At 34.3% G+C, this 25,397-nt stretch overlaps 1 protein-coding gene across 1 annotated transcript in view; it reads left to right on the forward strand.

The window, feature by feature from the left end:
• The window catches only part of LOC149412518 (WD repeat-containing protein 47), a 238,379-nt gene that overhangs the window by 52,323 nt on the left and 160,659 nt on the right, over positions 1-25,397 (forward strand). The window contains exon 3 of the mRNA XM_089645835.1: positions 24,091-25,351. Coding sequence (XP_089501961.1) covers positions 24,108-25,351 — 1,244 coding nt within the window. The 5' untranslated portion in view covers positions 24,091-24,107. The remainder of the gene's footprint in view (positions 1-24,090; positions 25,352-25,397) is intronic.

Here is a 25,397-nt window from a genome sequence, read left to right on the forward strand (position 1 = left end):
GCATTTAAATTTACGCTGTGAATTTTTTCACCTGTAAGACGTTAAATAACAAAACAAAATCTGTTTTTAATAATTTTTGGAACATTTTTTCTATTGAGTTTTAAATATATAGATATTTTCTCAAAAACAGCATACATTTTTTTAGGAACTTAACTTACAAACTTTCTCAAGTGACGTACCAGGTAAGTATGGTACTGTATATTATTCTGGTGATCTGATAAATCATCAAAATGATAATTCATCAAAATGATAATTCATCACATCTTTAAAAAGTTATATAAAGTCATGAAAAGTGATGAAACAAAAACTTTATTAACTGGGTTAAGTAGGTTAGGTTAGGTTTAAAATAAGTTTTTTTCATCGTTTTAATGACTTTATATCACTAGTTAAAAGTGTGTTGAGTTAGTAACCGGATAAATCATCACAACGATAATTCATCACATCTTTAAAAAGTTATATAAAGTCATGGAAAGTGATGAAACAAAAACTTTATTAACTGGGTTATGTAGGTTAGGTTAGGTTAATTTTTTTTTCATTGTTTCTAATGATTTTATATCACTTTTTAAAAGTGTTTTGAATTGTCACTGTGTTGAGTTATCATGGAACCATATTATCCATATATGTAGTATGTAGATTATTGTAGAAGTGTATTATATATTTGTACAGCGCCCTTGAAGTGATTTTGCACAAAAACGGCGCTACATAAATCATCCTAATATTATTATTAAACAAGCTCACTTATAAAGATTCCCTAATACGCCGCTGAAGCGCTAGTATAGCTAGACCAGTGGTCTGCAAACTTATTGGCCAAAGAGCCAAATAGGTACATTACAACGATTCAAAAAAATTCTGAGAGCCAAATATTTTTTTTTTAATTTAGTAAACCTTTATTTTAATTTTAGACCTTCATTAAATTATGGGTACACTGAATAAAACTTGATTTCACACTTAATGATTTATTCGTTGATAAACAATAATATGAAAGTAAATTTAAACCATGACAATGACTGACAAACACTTAATGCGAACAATGTCCATGCATCTCCTTGGAAAGTTTCAGTAAGTCAGGTTTTTATGTAGTTGTTTTTAATTTTAGGCATGATTCCAGGTTCTGACGTAAAATCCGAAAGTAAGGTAACGGTTTTACAGCACAGTTCATTGTGCGCGGCAGCTTGAAGCGGCGCGCGATACCGTCGCTCCGTAGTATACGTGTGTGGGGGTCTATTCCCTCGGCGCGATGCGCTTGCCCGGGCCCGTGGATATTTGGGCCAGAGCCGCACTCATGGAGCCAAAGAGCCGCATGCGGCTCCGGAGCCGCACTTTGCCGACCACTGAGCTAGACGATGAAGGGGGCCGTATACTGCTCGGGTCAAAGAATTTACTCATAATAATATTCATGCAAGATTTTTTTAGACTGGCACCACTTTGTTGTAATCCTCAAAACATGGTCATTTTCGCATATCGCGTATTGTTGCTAACTTCACGTTTCATCAGATGACATTTGCGATGTCATGACCCGGTATGCTTTGAATTGCTTCGAAATTTAGCTAATTTGATTATGCGATCCGTATTTGCTTTGGTTAATCAATATTTCTATTTGAAATATTCCTCTGTTAGTGCTGCCAATAGCTATTACTGTTTTATTTCATTTTCATTGCGCGACCGATTGATATTTGTCAAACAACTCGATTGTTAACAAAGTCCGCGATCTTCGTCTCAATACGACAGTAATACGTCTCTAGGGGTCGGGCGGTTTAAAAATCTGTCAGTAATATTGCGGTATTACGGCCGGTACACGCAGTACGCATGCGCATGATTATGAATAACGTTTTCTACTAAACTGTTTTTATCCCTCCGTATTATCTATTATGAGTAAGACGGAAAGTGGTCAAGAGATTTCCCTTATAAATCGGTAGAAATTTGGAATGCGTGGGTTTATTCCTACTTTTCATAATTTTAGTTGGTTCTAGAATTATCTCGTAATCTTGTGTATCTTTCACCCTTCAAAGATGTTATTAAGGGCGATTTACACAATGCTTTTTTTCATACCGATCCTCATATGGAATCTATATCGGGACATATTTGAAAATCTTTGATTTTCACGATCGTTGTTTATTGTTTCTTTACATTATATCTTTTTTACATTATAATTTTTAATAGGACAAGCCTGTGTTGAGGCTTTTTTGTTGATTATTTTCTTTCTTACGATTTCATACAGATAGTTGCCATTACAAAAAAAAATTTTTGGGTCGGTACTAAATCGTTAAATATTGGCCACGCCTTAAACATAACCTAATATCACATGAAAGCATCTGTCATTTGCCATTTGCACAAGCGACATTCATAATACCGTTGACAATCAATGATAAGGTGTTTTTATCAATATTTTAAATGTAAATTGAAATGAACACGCATTAATTAATATTGTTAGGTAAAACAATAACAGGCGACAGATGTAAAATAATGTCCGCCATCTTTAAGTGTAAGAAAATGTGTACCGAAATTGAACAAGTTATTTTTTTTATCCCGAATTAAGAGAGGACGACTCGGAAACTGGACAAAAAAATGACATTAAAACATAAGCGAACATAATTTTAACATAATCAAATGTGTGAAATACTTGTTTAAAAAATAATAAATGACAAAAATAATTGTTTCTAAACATTTTTTAAAAAAATATTTTCAATATTATAAAACTCTACTAAACAAATACTCTACCCAAATGTAAAGGAGAAAAATGCGTACCTTTCTGACCAATACCCCTACACTACAAGGACGAAAACCTCAAATCTACTGACCATTCCAAAATTAAATACATCTTTCAGGCAGAAAAATCATAATTTTCATTCTAAAAAAACTATATAATGCCCTTCCAAATGAAATTAAGAACACCATGGAGGTAAACAAAGTTTTAAAACGACATCTAAATATGATTAGTACTAATAACTAAATACGAACAGAAGGAAATCAATAAAATTATGAAGTAACATCGACACAGTTTACAGTCATGAAGATTTTTTATTTTAATTTTAATTTTGTGGAAATCAACATAAATGAAGACGAGGAAAACATAATGCAGCACCCATACAATAACCTACGCCTCGCGACTAGAGGTTAGGCGTATTTATCGTACCCAGTAAAAGTACCGGGTATTTTCATGCGATACTTTTACTTGTGACAAGTCTCCGAAATACCTGGTTCCAAAATACTCACAAGTATTTTATTCCGGGACTAAATATTTTGATGGGTATTTTGGTAGTTATTTTTAATGTATATTTTTGATAGGTATTTTCGATTGGTATTTTTGGTAGGTATTTTTGATGGATATTTTTATGAAAGCCACTCCCCCCCCATGGATTTCGAAAAATTGCTGTGGGGAATCACATATATGAATTTTTGTTTGTGGGGGTTTTTTTTTCACAGAAATTCTGTAACAACCCCCCCTTCCATGGATTTCAAATATTTTGTGTGGAAGTACACTTGAAATTTTTTTGTGGGGAAGAATTATGTGTTACAGAAATTCTCTAACAATCCCCCCCCATGGATTTCGAATAATGAATTGAGGAATCAAGCTTACGTAGAAAATTTGTGGGCAGAATTTATGTGAGTGCCGTTTAGAAATGACTTATTCTGAATCAATCCTCAGGTCGGTATGAAATACTTGTGAGTATTTTGTCACCGGTATTTTTACCGGGTATTTCTTTGTACCTGTACTCATTGTACCCAGTAACGAAAAGTACTCATAGGACCCACCTCTACTCGGAACACGAATACCCAATGACTGTGAATAATCCACATTACTTTGTATTTAAAAAATAGTTATTAAAAATAAAAAATAAAAACAGTTTATGTAATTATTACCGACGGACTTAGAAGAAGGTGTATTTTTAAACTTGAACATCAGGTCAGGCAGTTGGTAGCCGAGTCGAAACCAGTTAATGGGCGCTGGTTAATTAGTCTAGGTCATAGCAACTCTCGATCGAGTATAGAAATAAACATCACGTATATGCAACACGACACTGTCGCTCGGGGTACAACGCTCTGTTAAACCAAATTATTTAATCATTATTACACTGGCGGGCATAGGAAGCTGACACACCCAAAATTTTTCTACAGTTTTTTTTAAATATTTATGCATCCGATTTAAACTATGCAATATTTTGTGGGTACCTATTTACTAAAAGTCTTATAGATTCGATGTACAGTAATGGTATGAGACAATTTTGCTTAGTATATATTATTTATCATTATTTTTTTATATTAACCTCACGCAGTAGATCCTGAGGAAAATAATTTCTCTCATTGTCCAATCATCTTTGGAAGGTCTTTTTGAGGAGAGTAAGGAATCATAATAATAATAATAATAATAACATGGCATTTATATAGCGCAGTTTAGTGTCATTTCACTTCAAGTGCGCTTAACTACTCGTATAACAAACTTAAAAAAATGGTAATTCAGTATTAGTGGTTCTTAAAATTATTCCTACAGTGTGCCTTACCCAAATACAGATCTAATATTATAACATTAAATACAATGTTTATACAAAGTGATGACAAAACTTAGAATAACAATAACTGCAGGATAGGACAAAACACGAATATTAAAAATAAAACATAATATAAAACAGGAGGCAGTTTATTCTCAGATATGAGAATTTTCTGAGGAGACACTTTAAAAAGGTAAAGGTAAAATGGAGGAGAGAGGAAACACAGAAGCCGGCAAATCGTTCTACAGTTGAGATGTTGGACTCGAACGAGTTGTATAAGCGATCCGTTCTCATGTGACAAGTGTCAACCATGTACGTGTATTTCCTGACTATGCAACGGTGCCGAAGGGATCAATGACGCTAGTTACTTGGAGCATCTTCTATTGTAATATCGGTAGAACAAGGACAACAAACCTACTTGACACCGGTGCTGTAAAGATTGCAATCAGCTTTTTGAGATAGAGGAATCTATCAAATTGAGAAAAAAAAGGAATTGCTGCAAATTATCAACTTTACCAATATCATTTAAAATCACCATTTTTCGACTTACGTTGAGACTAATAACTTTCGAGCTCCTTCATGAGAAATGTTATATGTAGTGGCGTATTTGTCACGAAATGTGAAACCTGTTTTTTTATTATTTTTTTATAATGAATACCTCACAAGAGTCCCAACTGCTCCCGTCTGGAGCCAGTGAGACTATGGCATCCCCAATTGGGGGATGTTGTGAGGCTGAAGGTAAGTGGGGAAGGGAAAGAGGAAGGTGGGGAAGTACCTGGCTATTCAGATCTAGTCACTAAACACGGCTAAAGCCATTTGGAGCAACGTTTCAATTCTGAATGGTGGTCTTACACCAGGGCGATACTGGTAGTATCTTCCACTCTGGAACGTGCCGCAAATATACTATATATTATTTTTTTAATTAATTAATTGTGAAATAACACAAATTAATCAAATAAAATTTATTTGCGCACGCCGGGTTCGAACCCGCGACTTTCGGAATGGCAGTCCAATGCGTTACCACTGGACTATGCCGGCCGTCCCGTTGTTAGTCACGTTGTGCCATATCTGCCACCAAATGACACGTCTTCATAAAACTATTTTATAGTATGGTTCTTTTCCATTATGCTGTACATTTCCTAGCATGAACATAATGATATTAAACAGTTTTAGAACGAGAGAATACAAATATTTCTCTTTGCATTTAAAATTTAGTCATGCTAAAATATTTCAAAATATGATTTTATCTTATTCATACATATTGTATACAGGGTGTATCGGAAAGTACCCGACAAACTTTAACCAGCTATTCCTCAGCACATTTGGAGTAAAAAATGTTATGGGTGCTTTGCTGTCCGGTAACATTTTTTTTCCATTAAAAACAAAAAATAAATAAAAAATCCACACTCCGTCACTGTCATTTGCGTTGTTTTTCGTGTTAAACAGCTGTTATTAGCAAGTGTGCCAAAAAGTGTCCTCGCTCTTTCGTACACACTAAATAATAATCGTTAAAAATGAGACGAATGGTGCCGTGCCATTTCGTTGAGATTGTAAAAGCGCGCCAACGTAGGTACGTACGTCGTACATACATTATTCAACGAAACTCGAACAAAATACTGCCAGACGGGTTTTCAAACTTTGACAAAGGATAACACATTGTTGACATGTGGTGAAAATATGATAAATTTTTTATAAAAAAAAATGTTACCGGACAGCAAAGTGCCCATAACATTTTTTACTCCAAATGTGCTAAGGAATAGCTGGTTAAAGTTTGTCGGGTACGTGCCGATACACCGTGTATGTTTCTACCGGTTCCATGATAACTCAACACAGTGACAATACAACACACTTTTAAAAAGTGATATAAAGTCATTAGAAACGATGAAATTTTTTTTAACCTAACCTAACCTACTTAACCCAGTTAATAAAGTTTTTGTTTCATCACTTTCCATGACTTTATATAACTTTTTAAAGATGTTATGAATTATCATTGTGATGATTTATCCGGTCACCGTTTCTACCCAATGGGTATAGACCACAGAATCTTACTGCCTTGTCTGGTTATTCTATTAACCCCTCAGTCTAATTTGGGAACTGTTCACATAGCTCTTATAAAAATCGTTGTATCTCCCTTACTGTCATTGTGAGAAATATGTTTAAACGGTGTTAGAAAGAGAAAACGCCACGCTTTATATTCGAATCTAGAAGTTAACCACAGAAAAATTAAACTGTGCACCTCCATGAAACCAAAGTTTCCGATCTCAATTTTAGATAAAAATTATGAAACCTCGTGTTTTTTTTGAGACAACCATAACGAGGTGACAATAACGTTATAATACATTTGTCTAGTAAAATATGTGTGTATTTTTCTTTTTTTTTCGCTATCACTAATTTTAGTTAAGTTGACCCTTTTGTAAAACTGTTTTATATTTGCATTCAAATAGTTAATATTTAAAAAAAATTGTATGTTTATTTCTAATAATAACATTTGCAAGCGTGTTACATCAAATATCACAGTTTTTAGTTTTCAAATACATTATAAAATATTCCATTTATTTGCCCGAGGCTTGAGAGGTTAACTTATTTATCATAATTCTGAATTGTTAATCTATCTACTGACTAGTCTGTAACCGTGGTCTTGTTTTGAATGATGCACTGTCTTTTCTATAAATTTAATGATTTTTATCAATTTACTTACTTGTTAATGAACATACTGGTTTGTTTATAACCAATTACTAGGAATTGACTACCCACTTGAAACCTTGTTGCGCAAGAACCAAATAAACTTTTCTGCAAAAATGATTAATCTTTCACTTTGTCTTTCGTGATCTAAAATAGATCAGTCTTTTATGGTGATATTCCAACGAACCAAAATTACATATAGGGCAAAGAAACACCAATGGCTTGAACGGCTTGGAAAAAGAAAATAGATAAATGGCGCATAAATCAAAAGCATTTTTTCTTGGGATTAGAAAAATGTCGTCCAAAGCGTGATTACCACCAATAATAACAATAAAATAGAAAAATGTCGTCCGAAGCGTGATTACCACCAATAATAACAATAAAATATCGTCCAAAGCGTGATTACCACCAATAATAACAATAAAATAGAAAAATGTCGTCCAAAACGTGATTACCACCAATAATAATAATAAAACATAAAAATCTCGTACAAAGCGTAATTACCACCAATAATAATAATAATAAAAAAACACTATCAGCCATCCTAAAAAACGTTATGTAAATATTACGCGGCTCATAGGGTCAGAACAGTGAATTAACTAATTACCATTGTGATTGTTTGGTTAATACGCACGGAGAAAATTGAGTATTGCTAATTTATTAAGAATTTCTTCAGATTATTGGTAAAAAACGAGATTGCAAGCCGCGTCCTGATAAACCTTTCGTAAATTCCTAATATATCGGAACACGTGTTCATGCACTCTAGTATAATACAAATGTATTTTCACGATGTAGGTACACCGTGTCCATAAAAATTCTAACAATTTCGTCATTATATTTATCACGACAAACGCGGGTGCATGAACACGCGTTCCAATATTATCAGGAATTAACTAAAAGTTCATCAGGAAACGGCCTGTAATTCTGTTTTAAACCGGATTATCAATAAATTGAAGAAATTCTCAATAAATTAGGAATACTTATTGTTCTCCGTGCTCAATTCGCCACGCTCTCTGATGACCTGTCCCGCTAACGACGTCTTGACATTGGTATCGCGAAACTGCGACTCCACTCTATTAGTTGGTGTCTCTGGAATAAACCCTACGCAACACCCGAAGGACCAGTCCCGGAACTATGTTAATCGCGACGTAATATATGACAATTTATTTTTAATGCATCCCCTAGACTTGATAGACAGTATTCCTCAATGTTTAAACGTGGGCTTCTGGAACATACGAAAATCCCAGATTGGATCATAAGATAAAAAGGGAACTCACCCGTCGCAGTTGGGGTCAGTCTGACAGATTGTGCATGCACTCGACAAATGAATTTAAAATTACATTCGCAACAATTTATTCCACGGTTTTGGTTATGTTATACATCAATCCTCCCTGTCTGAGGTACTATTTTGTACTGAGCTCTGTAGAGGTCCAAATGAGCATAATGTCACTTTATTGACATCTTGCAACCAGTCATGGTGACATTTTTGGATGGGTACATTGGGTAGGTAGTACAATTTCAGGATTTGATTTGAGATTTCCTTCCCACAAAGTCTTTGCGAATGCATACCTACCAATCCCATATATTTTGTGTGAACAGACATGATCTTCTGAGCTTGTGATCTCTTCCCGCGTCGCATTGTGTTGGGTTTATCTTTCATTGTTGTCGCTTTTCTCGTCAACGCACCGATGAAAAGCATTTGGCAAAAGTTCCCGTCGGATCGCGATCGGACGGAAGCCCAGACGCCTCGCTTGTTTGTGCATCGGTGCATATCTTAAGACACTTCATGAGCCACGCTTCACTAGGCTGGCATGCAGATGCTCTTCCACCGTCTCAGGGTCGTTTTTGTTCAAAGGAATTCGGAGGAGAGGCCATATTACACACCTAATTAAGTTTCTGTTATTTTTTATGTAAGAAAGATCTATTATATACCTACGGTTATTAGTACAATTGTTTTATTGTCATTTTAAAATTTATTGTTTACAATTTGATTTTTAATCTCACTCGGACTAAACCTGCATCGAATTAAAAATCGATTTTAAAAATAATTTGATTATTTAAGATTTTATTGACAAGTTGTTGTTCAAAGGTAAATATTAACATGTCTTTATAGGTATTTTGGCGTTATGGTATATTCCGAATCAGAAGGTTTAATTTTACAGAGTTCGACAGAGTTTCCCACCCCCTACTATGGAAAAAACTAAAGGAAAGAGGGATACCATGGAAAGTGGTAAAAATTCTCGAATCATGGCATCGCCAACAGGAAAACCTTGTAAAGTGGAAAGATGGATTCTCAGAACCCTATTTCTTGAAAAGCGGGGTCAGACAGGGTGGATGTATGTCCCCAGTACTGTTCAACTTATACATGGACGAATTAACCCACAGGTTAAACAATGCTGGAGTGGGCTGCCACATCGGAGGTCTATGTGTTAACAATATGAGCTACGCAGATGATATGGTTCTGATGGCACCGTCAATACGGGGATTAAGAATTCTCCTGAAAATCTGTGAGGAATTTGCTCACGAAACCAACATGATCTATAATGCGAAAAAAACAGCACTGTTGGTCATAAAACACGGGGAAGGCCCAAAAAACATTCCCCCAGTCTTTTTGAATGGTGAGATTCTGAAAACAGTAGAAACCACAAAATATCTAGGACATATCATCAACAACAAGTTAACGGATGATGAAGATATTGACAGGCAGAGGCGTGTACTGAGTATAAAATGTAACATGCTCAGTAGAAGATTCCGGCTCTGTAGTCCACGAGTGAAAAGGACGCTCTTCTTAGCCTTTTGCACCACCCTGTACACATGCGAGCTCTGGGCTAATTTCAAGAAAAGAACAATGGAAAGGCTTCGGGTTCAATATAATAACGCTTACCGATTGATGTTCGGACTCCCCAGGCACTGTAGTGCCTCCTCGATGTTAAAAGAAGGGCGAGTTCCAGGATTTACAGCTCTGTTAAGAACCAGGATTGCAGGACTGAGGGAAAGGATAAACCATTCCAGAAACACTATTATCATAGAATCGCGTCTGACTTCAGGATCGAGCATTGAAGACCATTGGAGAAAGATACTTGCTCCCACAATCTTAGATCCGTTGGATTCCCGTGCTTCTCTGCTTTAACTTAATTTCATTTTTAATTTTTTAATCTCTTTTAATTTATTTTATTTATGTTACTCTATGTAAATATTATTTGTACTTATCTCATCTATGGGATGTGTGGGATTGCACTAACCTCCCCACATCCTGGAATAAAGAATTTATTATTATTATTATTATTTACATAATGGCTTACTAAGGCAAATCTGTTATCAATAATTGAAATGAATATATGTGTACCATAGCATGACCACTCCCGGACAAATGTGCTATGCGATAGCTTACCTCTAGCACATCCATTCTCGGTCAAATATGTTATGTGATAGCTTACCTCTAGCCTCTAGCACATCCATTCTCGGTCAAATATTTTATGTGATAGCTTACCTCTAGCACATCCATTCTCGGTCAAATATGTTATGTGATAGCTTACCTCTAGCACATCCATTCTCGGTCAAATATGTTATGTGATAGCTTACCTCTGAGCCCTACAGATAGATTTTGAAATGTCGCGTGATCAAGTCAGTGCCATCGGGCAACGACATTTCGCACATGGCGGTGATTGTAGTTGATGCTCTTTCTTACTGCTGATTTGTGTGTTGTTCTACAGCAAACACACTGAATAAAAAATAGTGGTTATAGACTGATTTAAATTGTGAAGTTTACTTAGCGACATCACTAACTTCCTAATTTGACAGTCGGGTTCCCAGGCTTACACTGTTGTCGGTTCTGAAAAGTGACATCATTTGATTCGAAATCTTGTAGAGCTTACGGACAAATCTAACCTTTTACTTCTACTGTCTAACGTTTCCGCATTCTTCTACTGAACCGTTTTCGTGTTATGATTAAATACATTTTCCCGACTTGTCTCCAAACTAATCAATGTTTTTTGTTTATTAAAATTACTTTTTCAATAATTAAACTTGTTCGCAGTATCCATTCATTGGGCCCCTCCTGAACAAAACCATATCCTAGAAACAGAAAGGTACAAAAGAAATTTATGCATTATCTATAAACCTATCATATAATAAGTAAAATTAAATATTATACCCGTTCTTCAAGAATTATCCAAAAATACATACACTCACGTATAAATGTGTGTTTTCATGTTTCAATATATGTCTGTGAAAAAAAATTAACTTTCTACTACAACACATAAATACCTGTCACACTTAATCGCTAACACGTTAACACCTCAGCACAGGTTCTCCTAGTGAGGTGTTCACGTAACATACAATATCACCCACACACAGTTTTACCTAAATCAACCTATGTTCTTTATTTTTTATACCTTTTATCTGTATTTTTTTCTCTGTACTACAATATAATCCACTGTAATCATTTGTAAAATGTGTATTCAAGGATAGACATAAATTAATAAATAAATCCATCCTTGTTATTAATTAAGTCTTCCACTTGAAACAAAAATTGAAAAAATAAAAATTAATTCAAACACAAAATAAAAAATGGATTAAAGAACAAAAAGACAATATTACCAAAATTCAATAACATAAAAGAATAAAACATATTCACGCAACACAAAAAATATATAATAATAATAATAATTTTTATTTCAGCTGGACAGAGATAAATATAAAACACGCAACACGCACAAACACATAAATCATTATAAATGCCGATTTACATTCTCTTTTAATATTTTTCTTTTAGTGTGATAATTATATTTTAATTTTTAATCTTTATTTTAGTTTAAATTTATCTTTATTTTAATGTTGTTTTTCTTTTTTTTAATGTATAAATTCTTATATTATAAAATGGGGGCCTCAGCACGGGTAAACAACCCAGTGAGGTCAACATTACTGAATTAGAATATGAAATATTGTAAAATAATGTATCAACAATAAAAAAAAAATAAAAAAAATACTAATGCTTGATTTCAACACCTTAGAAGCACGCCGAAAAATATTTTTAGGCAAACCTTTCCTTAAACTAATCTTAATTATTAACTATTATTATTCTGTTATAGTAAAAGAGGTTGACTTAAATGTCCCTAACAAGTATACTTGTAGAATATCCAATGCACTTTTTCACACTCCGAAAGCGAGGACTTCTGTCTATCAGAGCGCGCCAATCAACAGAGCGACTCAACTGCTCGTTCCTACATTGACCATTGATATTTTCAACGTCACTTACAGACAGTTCAGCTACTATCTTTTGAAATATGTCACAGAATAGTAAAACTGCCCCCATGACTTTTTGTACTTACGTATACCTCAAATTTGCGATCTCCTCCGTAATATACGAGTATAAAACCGTTTTATGGAGAACATTAATAAATAAATGTATCGTCATTTATGTACGACACTTCTGTGAGTCAAAATGAACACTAATGGAGAAGGCCTGTACTAAAGATATTGAATAAATTCTAGGTTAATAGAAATCCTCGCACTCCCACGAACTGCCGAACACTTTCATCTCTCTTCTCTTTGATTTAAATCAGTCTTTCTCAAAGTGGGCGATAACGCCCTCTTGTGGGCGAAGATAATTAAGGGGCATTAAGAAAATTTAGAGGGGTGACGGCAGACAAATTCTGTCTATAAAAATCCAACGGAATAATAGTTTGTTTTACTTATAACAAAACATTTTTTATAAAAAAATTGTGTGTGTTCGCCACTTTGTTACTTATTTTTTAAAATTAAGTAAACAATAAGGACGGGTTGTTTCGTGGAATTTGAACAATTTATCAAATTTTATACCTGATTTTCAAGTTCTGTGAAGGTTCTGTTATAATATCATTATTGGCCAGTTTTTTCACAAAAATGAAATGATGAAAGAACTTGAATATAACCTTCACAGAACTTGAAAATAACTAAAATTTGATAAATTGTTCAAATTCTGTGAAAAAACCCGTCCTAATAATGGAATTATATATTTATTAATATTAGTGGGTCCTGTGGGTACTCTTCGTTACTGGGTACAGTGAGTACAGGTACAAAAAAATACTGGTTGCAAAATAATCAAAAGTATTTTATACCGTCTTAAGTTTGATAATAAGTAATTAGTAAACTGTACTCAGGTAATTTCTACGTAAAATGTTTCATCCGTGGGGGGGGGGGGGAGTTGTTAGAGAATTTCTGTGAAGCGTTATTCCCCACAAAAAATTTTCGGTATATGATTCCCCACAGTAATTTTACAAATTCATGGGGGGTAGCTACGAAATTAGCTGTCGAAAAAATCCCCACATTTTTCCTATTAAAAATACCTATCAAAAGTACCTACAAGTAATAAATACTTAGTCCCAGTATAAAATACTTATGAGTATTTTGGTACCAGGTATTTTGGAGATTTGTCACACGTACAAAGTATCGCATTAAAATACCCGGTTCTTTTAGTGGGTACGATAAATACGCCTCTCTTCTAATGTTTAAACATTATATTTGCAATAGATACCCAATAGATAGTAATCTAAAAAGTTAAGTTATAAACTATCGGGGACAAAAAATTTTCAAATCTCAAAGTGTGCGGTGTTAGAAATAAGATTGGGAACCTGTGATTTAAATTATGTGACCGTTTATTTAAAAGTATTTGTAAGATTAGTTTGGAATACAGCAAGTTTAATCCTTCATAATGTAAGTCGTTTAATGGCGGACTAACGCACCCACGTAGTAATATCTGGTGCCGGTTCATTAATTCTGTTGTTTTGGGCTGGTTATGAAGTTGTTTGGGCGTTGTTACTTCTAGAAGCTACGAAACATTAACATTAATAATTTATTATTTTTTAGTCTAGTCTGAAATCTTGACAAATCAGTTCCTATTTTGAAAATGTGTTGAATATATTATATTATATGTAGTATTGTGATACTGGCTTCAAAAAACACTTCGGACTTTATTGTGATGGATTTAGGCTGTTGGAATAATCTGGTCCCCGACCTTGAGGTTGCCACCTTATTATTTATTGTTGTTCTCAACAGTTAATGTCACCTATAGCTAACCTAATATACTAATCTAGTCCCATCTATGGGTGAGCTCATACACTTATATGAATTCTTCGCACAATAGTTCCAACTAGCAGTTAAAAACCCGCTCCGCGGGTTTTTTGCTGCTAGGCCCTGCGGGCGGCACTTGGTTGGGCTTCGCCCGGTTTAAGTAATACTAACAACAGTTACATTTAATAAGTAGATGTTGGGTCATTCACAGAGGAAGGGTGAGTATATATTGTAAATTAGATTATTACAATATAGCGCCCCTGAGGTGATATCTCACAAAAGCGGCGCTATACAAATTGTCCAATAAATAAATAAATATAATGTTTACATTTTATTGCGTACATATGCATTGATATACAACGGAAATAGATAAAATAATTTAATCTTATTAAACTTTATTTCATTAAAACACATATAACTTTGTTTACATCACTTTATTATATTCAACCACTACATATTTCATGAACGAAGTTTACCTCATCAGGAGTAAGTATACATCGAAGTCAAAAATTAAATATAGATTACAATTGGAAAGAAGAAGTGGAAGGAGGGGGGAGGGGTTAGAGTGGGCGGGGTTTATCAGAATCAGGAATTACAATATCGTTAGACGGGAAAGACCAGTTGAGTGGGAAAATATTTAAAAGAGGGTTTATAATTTTTTTTGCTTATTAATTATATCTGATTTTATATTGACATGTTTTCTTATTTCTAAAATTTCTAAATTATTTATTTGCGATGCTTTATATCCTGTGTGAAGTTTTTTAAGACCTGAAAAAACAAATAGCATATAACCATAAAACAATATATTTATAAAACAAATAGCATTTAATAACGGTTATTCTAATAAATTGATAGTTGAAATACTGATTTAAATGGTATATTTACCTGATTTCTAAAGACAGAAATAAACAATGGCTTGGTATTCTATTTGTGGATAACGATACTTCCAAAATTATAAATAAAAACATTCCTGGTACTATTCAACCGGCGTTTTACACTAATAACAAAATGAAGATATATATTCTTAATAATAAAGATAGCGATAATCCAACAAAAAAATCGGGAGTTTATAAACTCATTTGGAATGATTGCAATTTCTTTTACAAAGGTAGAACCAATAGAAACTCAGAAAAGTCAGAAATAAAGAACATCTCGGAGCTCTAAATGGAAATAGTGAATCTGAGTTTGATCATCTTTTGAATAATGATTACACTTTCGACAAAATTCAGGTCTTAAAATACTTCATACAAGATATAAAACATAGCAAATAAATAATTTTGAAATTATAAAAATAAGAAAACATGTCAATATAAAATAAAAAATATAAAACGACCGGTCGGTGGCCGAGTTGACATCGCGCTTGGGTCCCACTCAGGCGTAGTGTGTTCAATTCCTCGGCCGGCTAAGTCCTCCATCACAACACAAGCAACATTTTCAGCTTTCTGTGGTGGTAGTAGGAGATTTTCAAATATTGTCAGGTTATTCGTAACCCGGGAATGTTTGTCTTTCTTTAAAAAAAAAAAAAATCAGACATAATTAATAAGTAAACAAATATATTTGTATTCCCCCCTCCTTCCACTTCTTCTTTCCAATTGTAATCTATATTTTTGACTTCAATGTATACTTACTCCTGATAAGGTGAACTTTGTTCGTGAAACATGTAGAGGTTGTATGTAATTAACTGATGTAAACAAAGTTATTTATATTTTAATAAAATAAATAACGCCATCACAAAGTGATAAGCTTCCAGAAGAAATCTTCTTATTAAACGCTTGTTATGGCCAAGTTATTTTGCGTAACTATGCGTATTGCTAGCTGCATATTTAAATATTCGCGCCAGTCATTTGGTTCGTTCTTATACCTCCAGAGGGGTAGAGTGGTCGAATTTTGCCTGCAGACCCCCTATTCGGGTTTTCCCCGAAACATACGATTTGATTCCGCCAATCAGAGGGCCTAGATCGTCCAGACGCTAGCGTAATAATACTATCAGATTTGTAAATTTAAATTGAATAAAACACCTTTTGCATCAAATCCTAGGAAACACTTCCTTGCAAATCCTTGAATCACTAACTTCAGATAGATTAATGGATGCATGGAACAAACTTCCACAACATGTCATCGATTCTACCAATATAAACCTATTTAAAGTTCTATTGGATCCTTGTTTGAAGATAAGAAAGGATTAAATTAAAAAACACAATTACTTTAAAATAAAATTACTCAATTAATTACAACTTATTGTGAATTCAGATATGAATAAAACGATAAAATATAAAATGACACTTAAAGTAAATTTGAGTTCATTAAACCGTATTTAACACGGGATTAGAGCACAGCACAGACATCAGAAATTTGTATGTTCGATGACAATTTTTAAAGGAAACGTTGATTGGGAATAGAATAGTATATATGAGTACAGTCATCGAAATGCCGATAGTATCTATATTTCTATTGGTAGATCATTTTGAAAATAAGTTAAACATATAGTAAAGATTCCGTCATAACTCAACGCGATGACAGTTGAACACATCTTTAAAAAGTCATTAAAATCATTATAGATTGAAACAAAACCTAACCCAACTATTTAACCTAGTTTTTGTTTCATAACTTTTCATGACTTTAGGTATATTATTTTTTAACGGTGTTTTGACTTGTCATTGTGTTGAGTTGTCCGGTTAACATTTTATTTCATAGTTTGAGTGTTTTTGTTGCACTAGAAAATCGATTTTAGATTTTGTATTTGATTTGCTGCATCAGAAAATTGTATTTGAGATGAAAATTTTGGGATTATGTAAAAAGTAATTTCTCTAATCTTATAGATTTATTTTTCTGTATGTTAGGTATATTTGTATTACGTAACCTACATAATAATCTATCAATTTGACTGTATTGAAACTGGAAACCTTCCCAGTTGGACAGTCAAGGCTACATTATTCTGTAATTGAATGTTTTAGCATCTAATAAATAATAATAGATAAAATTTAGTTAAAATAAATTAAACAATGAGTTCAAATGATATATTTTTAAATTTTTCTGCCTATAAAAGTGAAAGTAAAAGTGTAATGGTTGTTTTTTTAATGATGTCTGCTTGACTAGTATTGATTGTTTTAAAAGGTTCTTTGACCGAACGTAATTTGTGCAAAAGTCTGTGATGGTTTACTACATTTTGGCTCGTGTATCACGCAACAGTTTTATGCAAAAATGATAATACCCACATTATTTTTAAGAATTTAGTACGCAATCATGAAATGAGAACTTTAACATATGAATATCGGCGGCGTGGATTTGATTTATTTACAAATCTACAATTTTATTCCGAGGTTGATGAAATTTTACACGCTCGCAGGGGTAGACAGAGGGGCCAAACATCTCCGTCATGGCGCACACTCATTGCTTAATTCAAATTCATACATCGACTTATACCCTTCCGTTATTCCGACTCTTGACATCCTGACCCGACTCAAATATTTGAGTCGGGTTTTACTTTGTTTTCCTTAGGCGTCCCCGACTTCGTCTACTATTCACAATCGCGTCATATATTCTTCTTACATTCCTTTCAAACCATCTAAGCTTCCCATTTTTAATCTCGCTTATAACGTTTACATCAGCCTTTCATTCTTTGCGAATCTCCACGTATGGTTTTACCTCACATGCGTCACAGGGATCTCATTTCTATAGCATTTCGGTATAATTTCATACACCAGGGTAGATACCAGCATTCTGTTTTAGTAGTTATATAATTTTCGTGTTCTCACCTTTTAAATACCTACTGCTTCTGTATGGCTTTGAAAGTTGCCGCTTTCCCGTGGATGCTGGCTAGTTATACTTGTAACTTCTCCGGTTAACTAGTCAGGCATTATGGTGAATGCACTAGGAATCTAATATGAGGCCGTACCAGCCAAGCAAAACACCATAATCTAAGGTGGTTTTAGAGTAAACTCACCAAATGACGGAAATAAACGATTTAGGCATATCGTTATTATAATAAAATTATAATAATATCATTAAAATAATACAGACATATAAATTATTACATATAATAATTGGAAATATTGTTTCTTTAGAATATGAACTAATGTAAACCTAGCAAAACATAACTTTTGTTTCTTTTGAATATGAACTAATGTCAACCTAGCAAGACACAAATATTTTTTCTTTAGAATATAAACTAATGTCAACATAGCAAGACATAACTTTTGTTTCTTTAGAATATAAACTAATGTCAACATAGCAAGACATAACTTTAGTTTCTTTAGAATAGGAACTAATGTCAACCTAGCAAGACATAAATATTGTTTCTTTAGAATAGGAACTAATGTCAACATAGTAAGACATAACTTTTGTTTCTTTAGAATAGGAACTAATGTCAACCTAGCAAGACATAAATATTGTTTCTTTAGAATAGGAACTAATGTCAACATATTAAGACATAACTTTTGTTTCTTTAGAATAGGAACTAATGTCAACATAGTAAGACATAACTTTTGTTTCTTTAGATTAGTAACTAATGTTGACCTAGCAATACATAACTTTTGTTTCTTTAGATTAGTAACTAATGTCGACCTAGCAAGACATAATTTTTGTTTTTTTAGATTAGTACCTAACTAATATCGACCTAGCAAGACATAACTTTTGTTTTTTTAGATTAGTAACTAATGTCGACCTAGAAAGACATAACTTTTGTTTATTTAGATTAGGAACTAATATCGATCTTACAAGACATAACAGCACAAATTATTATTTTAAACTTTGAATTAAAGCAGTTTAAAGATTAATTTACGTGATAGATAAGGGTAAGGCTCTCGACTAGGAAGCTAGAGGTTGCGAGCTTAAATCCTTGCGTGCAAGTAAGTTTTATTTGATTAATTTTTGATATTTCCCAATTTAATAATTTAAAATAATATATAGCATCTTTGAGGCACTTTCCAGATTAAAATATACGATTAGTATCGCCCTGTTGTAAGACCACCATTCAGAATGGAAACGTTGCTTGAAATGGCTTTAGCCGTGCTTGGTGACCAGTTTTGCATAAACAGATACTTCCCCAGCTGCCTCTTCCCCATATCCTTCCCCTTCCCATTACCGTCATCCTCATAACATACCCCAATTGGGGATGCCATGGACTCACTAGCTCCAGACGGTTGGGAGTCGGGACTCTTCTGTGATTTCACAAAAAAAATATGTAAATATATATGGCCTTACCATCATCAGGTGTGTAATAAAAGAAAAATTAAATGAACGTTATTGAATGGCTTAAATTATATATTCCATCGGTGACCGGATAAATCATCAAAATGATAATTCATCACATCTTTAAAAAGTTATATAAAGTCACGGAAAGTGATGAAACAAAAACTTTATTAACTGGGTTAAGTAGGTTAGGTTAGGATAGATTAAAAAAAAATTTCATCGTTTTTAATGACTTTATACTGATTATTATTATTTTTTTTGGTAAACTAATGTTTAAGACAAGATTTTGTTATGCATAGCACAAAGGGTAACAATTATTTTATAAGCAATAATTATTAGCCTGAAACACTCATCCACATTGAGAAATCTCCTGATAAAAGATACATGACGCCAACGGGACTCAAACCCGTGTCCCTTCGATTTCCGGTCGACAGCTCTGACCACTGAGCTATGGCGGCTTATCTCTTATCCGCGAAATAATTCAATATATACTAGTGTTTCATTCAACAATTACTGCTTGTTACATTTTTTCACCTGAAAACAACCAACTTTATTTTATATGAGAAAGGCATTGTAAGTGCTAACTCTCTCACTAGATGGCGTCGAGACAAATTGTCTTCATTTTTTTTTTGGTGGAGATACTAGAACTTGTATCTAGTAACTGTTTCAGGCTAATAATTATTGCTTATAAAAAAAAGATTTATATTAATTTTTTAAAAATGTGTTGAATAGTCACTGTGTTGAGTTACCATGGAACCATTCCATCATATAATGGTACGTTTTTCTGCAATTTATCATCGCTGTATTCAGCTGTTGGTAATTTGTAGGTAGTAATATCTTCCGCCATTTCTGTCGTTTCTCAGTTCTTGTTATATATTTTGTTGTTATTGGTAAACAATAAAATAAAATAATATTATATTTTCAATATTTTAATTCAAAAACTTTTGACGCAGTAAACCATAATGCACTCCTTTTTGTTGACGGGTGTTATTTTAAAGATGATTAAAAAATAATTGTACGGATAGTAAATACACTAAATACTAGGTAATTTTCAGTTTTTTGTTTATCCTAATTCTCAGTTCTCACACAACAATTAAATGGAATGGCACGCTATTACAACATTATTCTGTTGACGCTGTATACCACGAAGTCGGGTATGTTTATTATGTTTATCCTGACACTGAAACCATTGGTTTCGAAACATATCGATTTTTTAAAAATTTTAATGTGAAACTCAAAAGCACAAGAACTGCTCTCAACCGTCTGGAGGAAGTGAGACTACGGCGTCCCTAATTGGGTTATGTTGTGAAGCTAAAGGTAGCGGTTAGGGAAAGGAGATGGGGAAGAGGAAGGTGCATAAGTACCTGGCTATTCAGAACTGGTCACCAAACACGGCCAAAGCCATTTCAAGCAACGTTTCAATTCAGAATGGTGATCTTACACCAGGGCGATACTGATAGTATCTTCCACTCTGGAACGTGCCGCAAATATACTATATATATACAAGTGATGAAATATACTATATATATACTATAATATACTATATATATACAAGTGATGAAACAAAAACTTTATTAACTGGGTTATGTAAGTTAGGTTAGGTTAAAGAAAAATAATTTCATCGTTTCTAATGACTTTATATCACTTTTTAAAAGTGTGTTGAATTGTCACTGTGTTGAGTTATCATGGAACCTTATTTTCAATGAGTAATTTGTAAAATAACACGTTAATCAATTAAAATTTGATTTGAACACTCTTTATACCTCGACCACGGAAACCGACAAAATAACGTCACAAAGTAATTTTTAAATTATTGAAGAGGATTTTATATGTGTTTAATTGACATTTGAATATCGAAAGAGTGTTCAATTACCTTACGAATTATATAAAACGGTTTAATTAACTTTTAACAAAAATTATCACATTAACTAACCGATTGGTAAAATAAAAGCTTTATAAAATTAACTAACAATTAATAACATTAAACCCTTAGGCTAATTTGTTCACTTTTGGGAACAACTCATATGATATCTCAAAAAATCGTTGATTAATACTAAATATGATCTAAACGGTGTTAGAAAGAGAAAACACCACGCTTTATATTCAAATATAGAAGTTAACCAAAGAAGAACAGCAATAAAAAAAACGTTTTTTTTATTTATTTTTATTTTTATATGAAACAATAAAAAAGTAAGGAGATTATAACTTTTGTAATATATTTATTTATCGAATAAAATATCTGTTTTATTTTTTTTTCGTTATCAGTAATTTGAATTAAAAAAACGTAAAGTGAACCATTTCTTAAATGTTTTAAGTAGAAATTAAATATTAAAAAACATATGTTTATTTCTAATAGTAGAATATGAGGGCGTATTTTATCACTTTCTTAAAAAGTTTATTTTTATTTTTCTGATACGTTCATAAATATTCCGTTTATTTGGATTTTATTGGAAACCGAAAATACTCATCTGATAATTTATTTTATTAATTCTGTGAAAGTATTGAATGAACTCCTACAAAATATAATACAAGCAATAAATTAAATTAGCTGTGTATGCTTATTGGTTACCATCAGTTAATTTGGAACGGTTCTACATTATTAGGTAACTGTTATTTTAATATTGATAATAATATAATAACAGAAGAAGTCTCTTTGAAAACAACCGGTTTCCCCGGACTCAAACCATAGCGGCAAGTGTCAGCTGTCTTCGTACTTCTCCGCTTGCACGCTAGATGCCGTTAGTTGTATGGAATCTGGTCACGCGCAGTGGAGTGCTTTTTGTTTTATCGTTATTTGATAAATTTACTATACTTTATAATCACTTAATTTATTAGAGGCTCGTAGTCGACCTCGTAACATTTGCGGCTCTGTAATAATGCCGGGGAAATTAATAAACCTAAATTAAAAAGTATTATGTTTACAAGACAAGGTTTTTATGCATAGCAAAGGATAACAAATTATTACCTATAAGCACTAATATTTATTTTCTTAGAAGATTTTTTTCAATTTGTGTGGGTGTTTCATGCTAATAATTATTGTTAATAATAATTGGATATTATAAGAGTAGAAAATACTATATTATATCAGAGCTTTATTATAGAGCTAGTTAATTGGTTTTCGCACTTTTGAGCAAAACCACCATCTTATTTTTTGTTTTCGATTCTTGGAAAACACTTTATTAGTTATTAACCCTTTCCTTACGGTGCTTAATAAAATCTTCTTGCACCGGTGTTGCGTACATACTCAGTACACTTTGTCATTAGATGTACATGAATAGTGTACAGTGTACATTTATCACCCATGTAAGTCATTGTGTTCATAGAATATATGGACCCATGGATATAAGTAAAATGTTATGTTTTTGTGTTGAAAACATCGGCAATGATTAAAACGTGTGATGAGCCCATTACAGCCCATTACGCGCATTACAGCCTGCAGACTGCCGGCTACTAGTTACTCTCGCTTACTACCGCTCATCTCGGCAAGTTATCAACGTATGGATACATATGTATATATTTACGAATTTTTTTTCCGTGTTTTGGGCATTTTTTTTTTCTTTTGCGTTAGATAAATATGGATGTATTCTATCAAATAACGTCTTGCCTAGCAGCACCTAAAGCATGTACTCTTGTTTTTCTACAGAGATATTGAAGTAGTTATTGAAATGCCAAATATGTAAACCAATACATTGCGACTAAACCTAATATTTTTGTGATTGGTTTTTGGGATATTATGCCGTGTTGCGCTACCTCCTTATTTAGCCAACAGTTTCGTTACAGTGTCCATTATGAGAGCAGTTGTGTAATCGAAGATTTTTTTTATTTTTATTTTTTATTTTTATTAAATATCAAAATAATATACAAAAATCAAAAAGTCCCAATAAACTACTTTAAAGTAGTTTGTCATTGGTGGTGAAGTGTGATCAATCCTGATGATAGACACTCAGGGCAGGCGCAATTGGAGCACTCAAAGGAGTCAACTACAAAGGAGTCAAGGATCCAAAGGGCTTATAATTCCTAACACCTAACATTGCGCCCTTGGGGATTTTATTGCCGCCTGGACATCAACGCTGACCGAAACGTTGCCAAAAAAAATTACGATAAAATTTTGGCAGTGAAAATCTCATGTAATATCCAACATGATTATTAATTATTATTTAAATTTGAGTAAAATAAATATATTTGTACACACCACTAGTTAATCAAAATAATCGACATGTTTCAAAACGAATGACTTTTTCGTCACTAGTTAATCAAAATAATCGACATGTTTCAAAACCAATGGCTTTTTTGCCAGGATTAACGTATAATAACGAAGAAAATAACGCCATAACGTGAATTTAAAATAATTGAAAAATAAATTAAGAACTACGCCCAATGAATGGATAATACTTTACGAAGACTTCTGAAATAACGAAATATGACTTTCTGATGAACTATTTATGTTTTTTGTTTAAGATACCAATATTTGGCATGTCTAACTTCACGTCTCTTCAATCCTGACAATACAGTCGATTTGAAGAAGATTTTACAAAAACAAGTTTAATCTTTTATACCCAAAACTGTGGCCATTATGAATTAACTGGATACTTATGACTAGTGGATAAATGGTGTCACTATGTCCTGTTTTACACAAATTGGATTTAAGAGTAATAATGATAATGTGTTTGTTGTGTTGCAGGTGAAGAGTGAAGAGTGATGGCGGCCCAGCTGTGCCTGCGCGAGGAGGACGTGGTGCGGCTGGCGCTGGAGTTCCTGTCCTCGCGCGGGCTGCACCTCGCGCAGGTGGCGCTCGAGCGCGAGGCCGGCGTTATCAATGCAGCGCTGTCGCACGACGCACTCTTCCTGCGTCAGCTAGTCATCGACGGCCAGTGGGACGACTGCCTGGAGTTCGTGCAGCCCCTCGAAGCCCTCGAAGCGTTCGACGGAGACCGGGTCAAGTTCCTCATCCTCAGACAGAAGTACGTGGAGCTGCTGTGTGTCCGCTCGGAAGCGGGATGCAACGCCCTGGAAGGCACGGTTGACGAGGTCGTCCGAGTTTTGGAAAGACTTGAGAAATATGCCACAAAAGAAGAGCACTCCGCCCTCTGCTTGCTCCTTACCCTCCCTCGCCTCGGAGACCACCTCGCTTTCCGCGACTGGAACCCTACGGAATCTCGTATTAAGTGTTTCAACGAACTCTACCCGCTCATTGAGAGCTTTCTTCCGGCGGATAGAAGGCCTCCGTCAGAAATTAAATTTTCCAAGAATGACAGACTGATGCAAATCATCATAAAGGGAATGTTATACGAGTCCTGCGTAAACTATTGTCAAGAAAAAGCTACCGGTGGGAAAGACCCTCGAGCAATTGATGTGAAGTTTTCTCACTTGCTGGACGGCTCCGGGTTCGGAGACTCAGACCTGAGTCTGCTGTCCTGGTTGAGAAGCATCCCGGGTGAGACGTTTGCTGTGCCTTTCGAACAACGGACCCTGAACGTGGACGTCGAGCGATTGGAGAGGCCCGCTCTGGAGGCTTCCTGGACGGAGCACATGCTGGTGCGGCCCATCAAACCAAAGACCTTTCCGCACTCGGCTGTGTCTTTCTGCCGACCACGATCAGCGGCGGACGTGATGACGCGGTCGTTGTTGCCGCCCGCTAGTGCCGCACCCACCGCCATCCCCGCGATGGCTCTGTCCACCGGAGACCTGATGCCCGGCTTCCGGCTAGCGGGAGCCGAGGCTGCGCGGCCGATGATTGCCTCAGTAGACCGTCTGTTCCTGAATGAAGATGCTTTCATGAGCGACGGTCCTAATTTTGGTCGTCCGCTGCCGCAGATCGCCGAGACCACTGCGCCCCCGACGCCGCCTTCCCCTCCTTCTCCACCACCGGCCGCGCTAGGCTTATATAGGGAATTTCAGCAACGCAAGGGTGGCCAGTCTGAAACTCCTGTCTCTACACCACCGTAAGTTCTACATAATCTATCTAAAATATGTATTCTCATTGTATTG

Source organism: Hesperophylax consimilis, chromosome 23, assembly GCF_061612785.1.
Source record: "Hesperophylax consimilis isolate HC1 chromosome 23, BYU_Hcon_1.0, whole genome shotgun sequence".
Taxonomy (NCBI): Eukaryota; Metazoa; Arthropoda; class Insecta; order Trichoptera; family Limnephilidae; genus Hesperophylax; species Hesperophylax consimilis.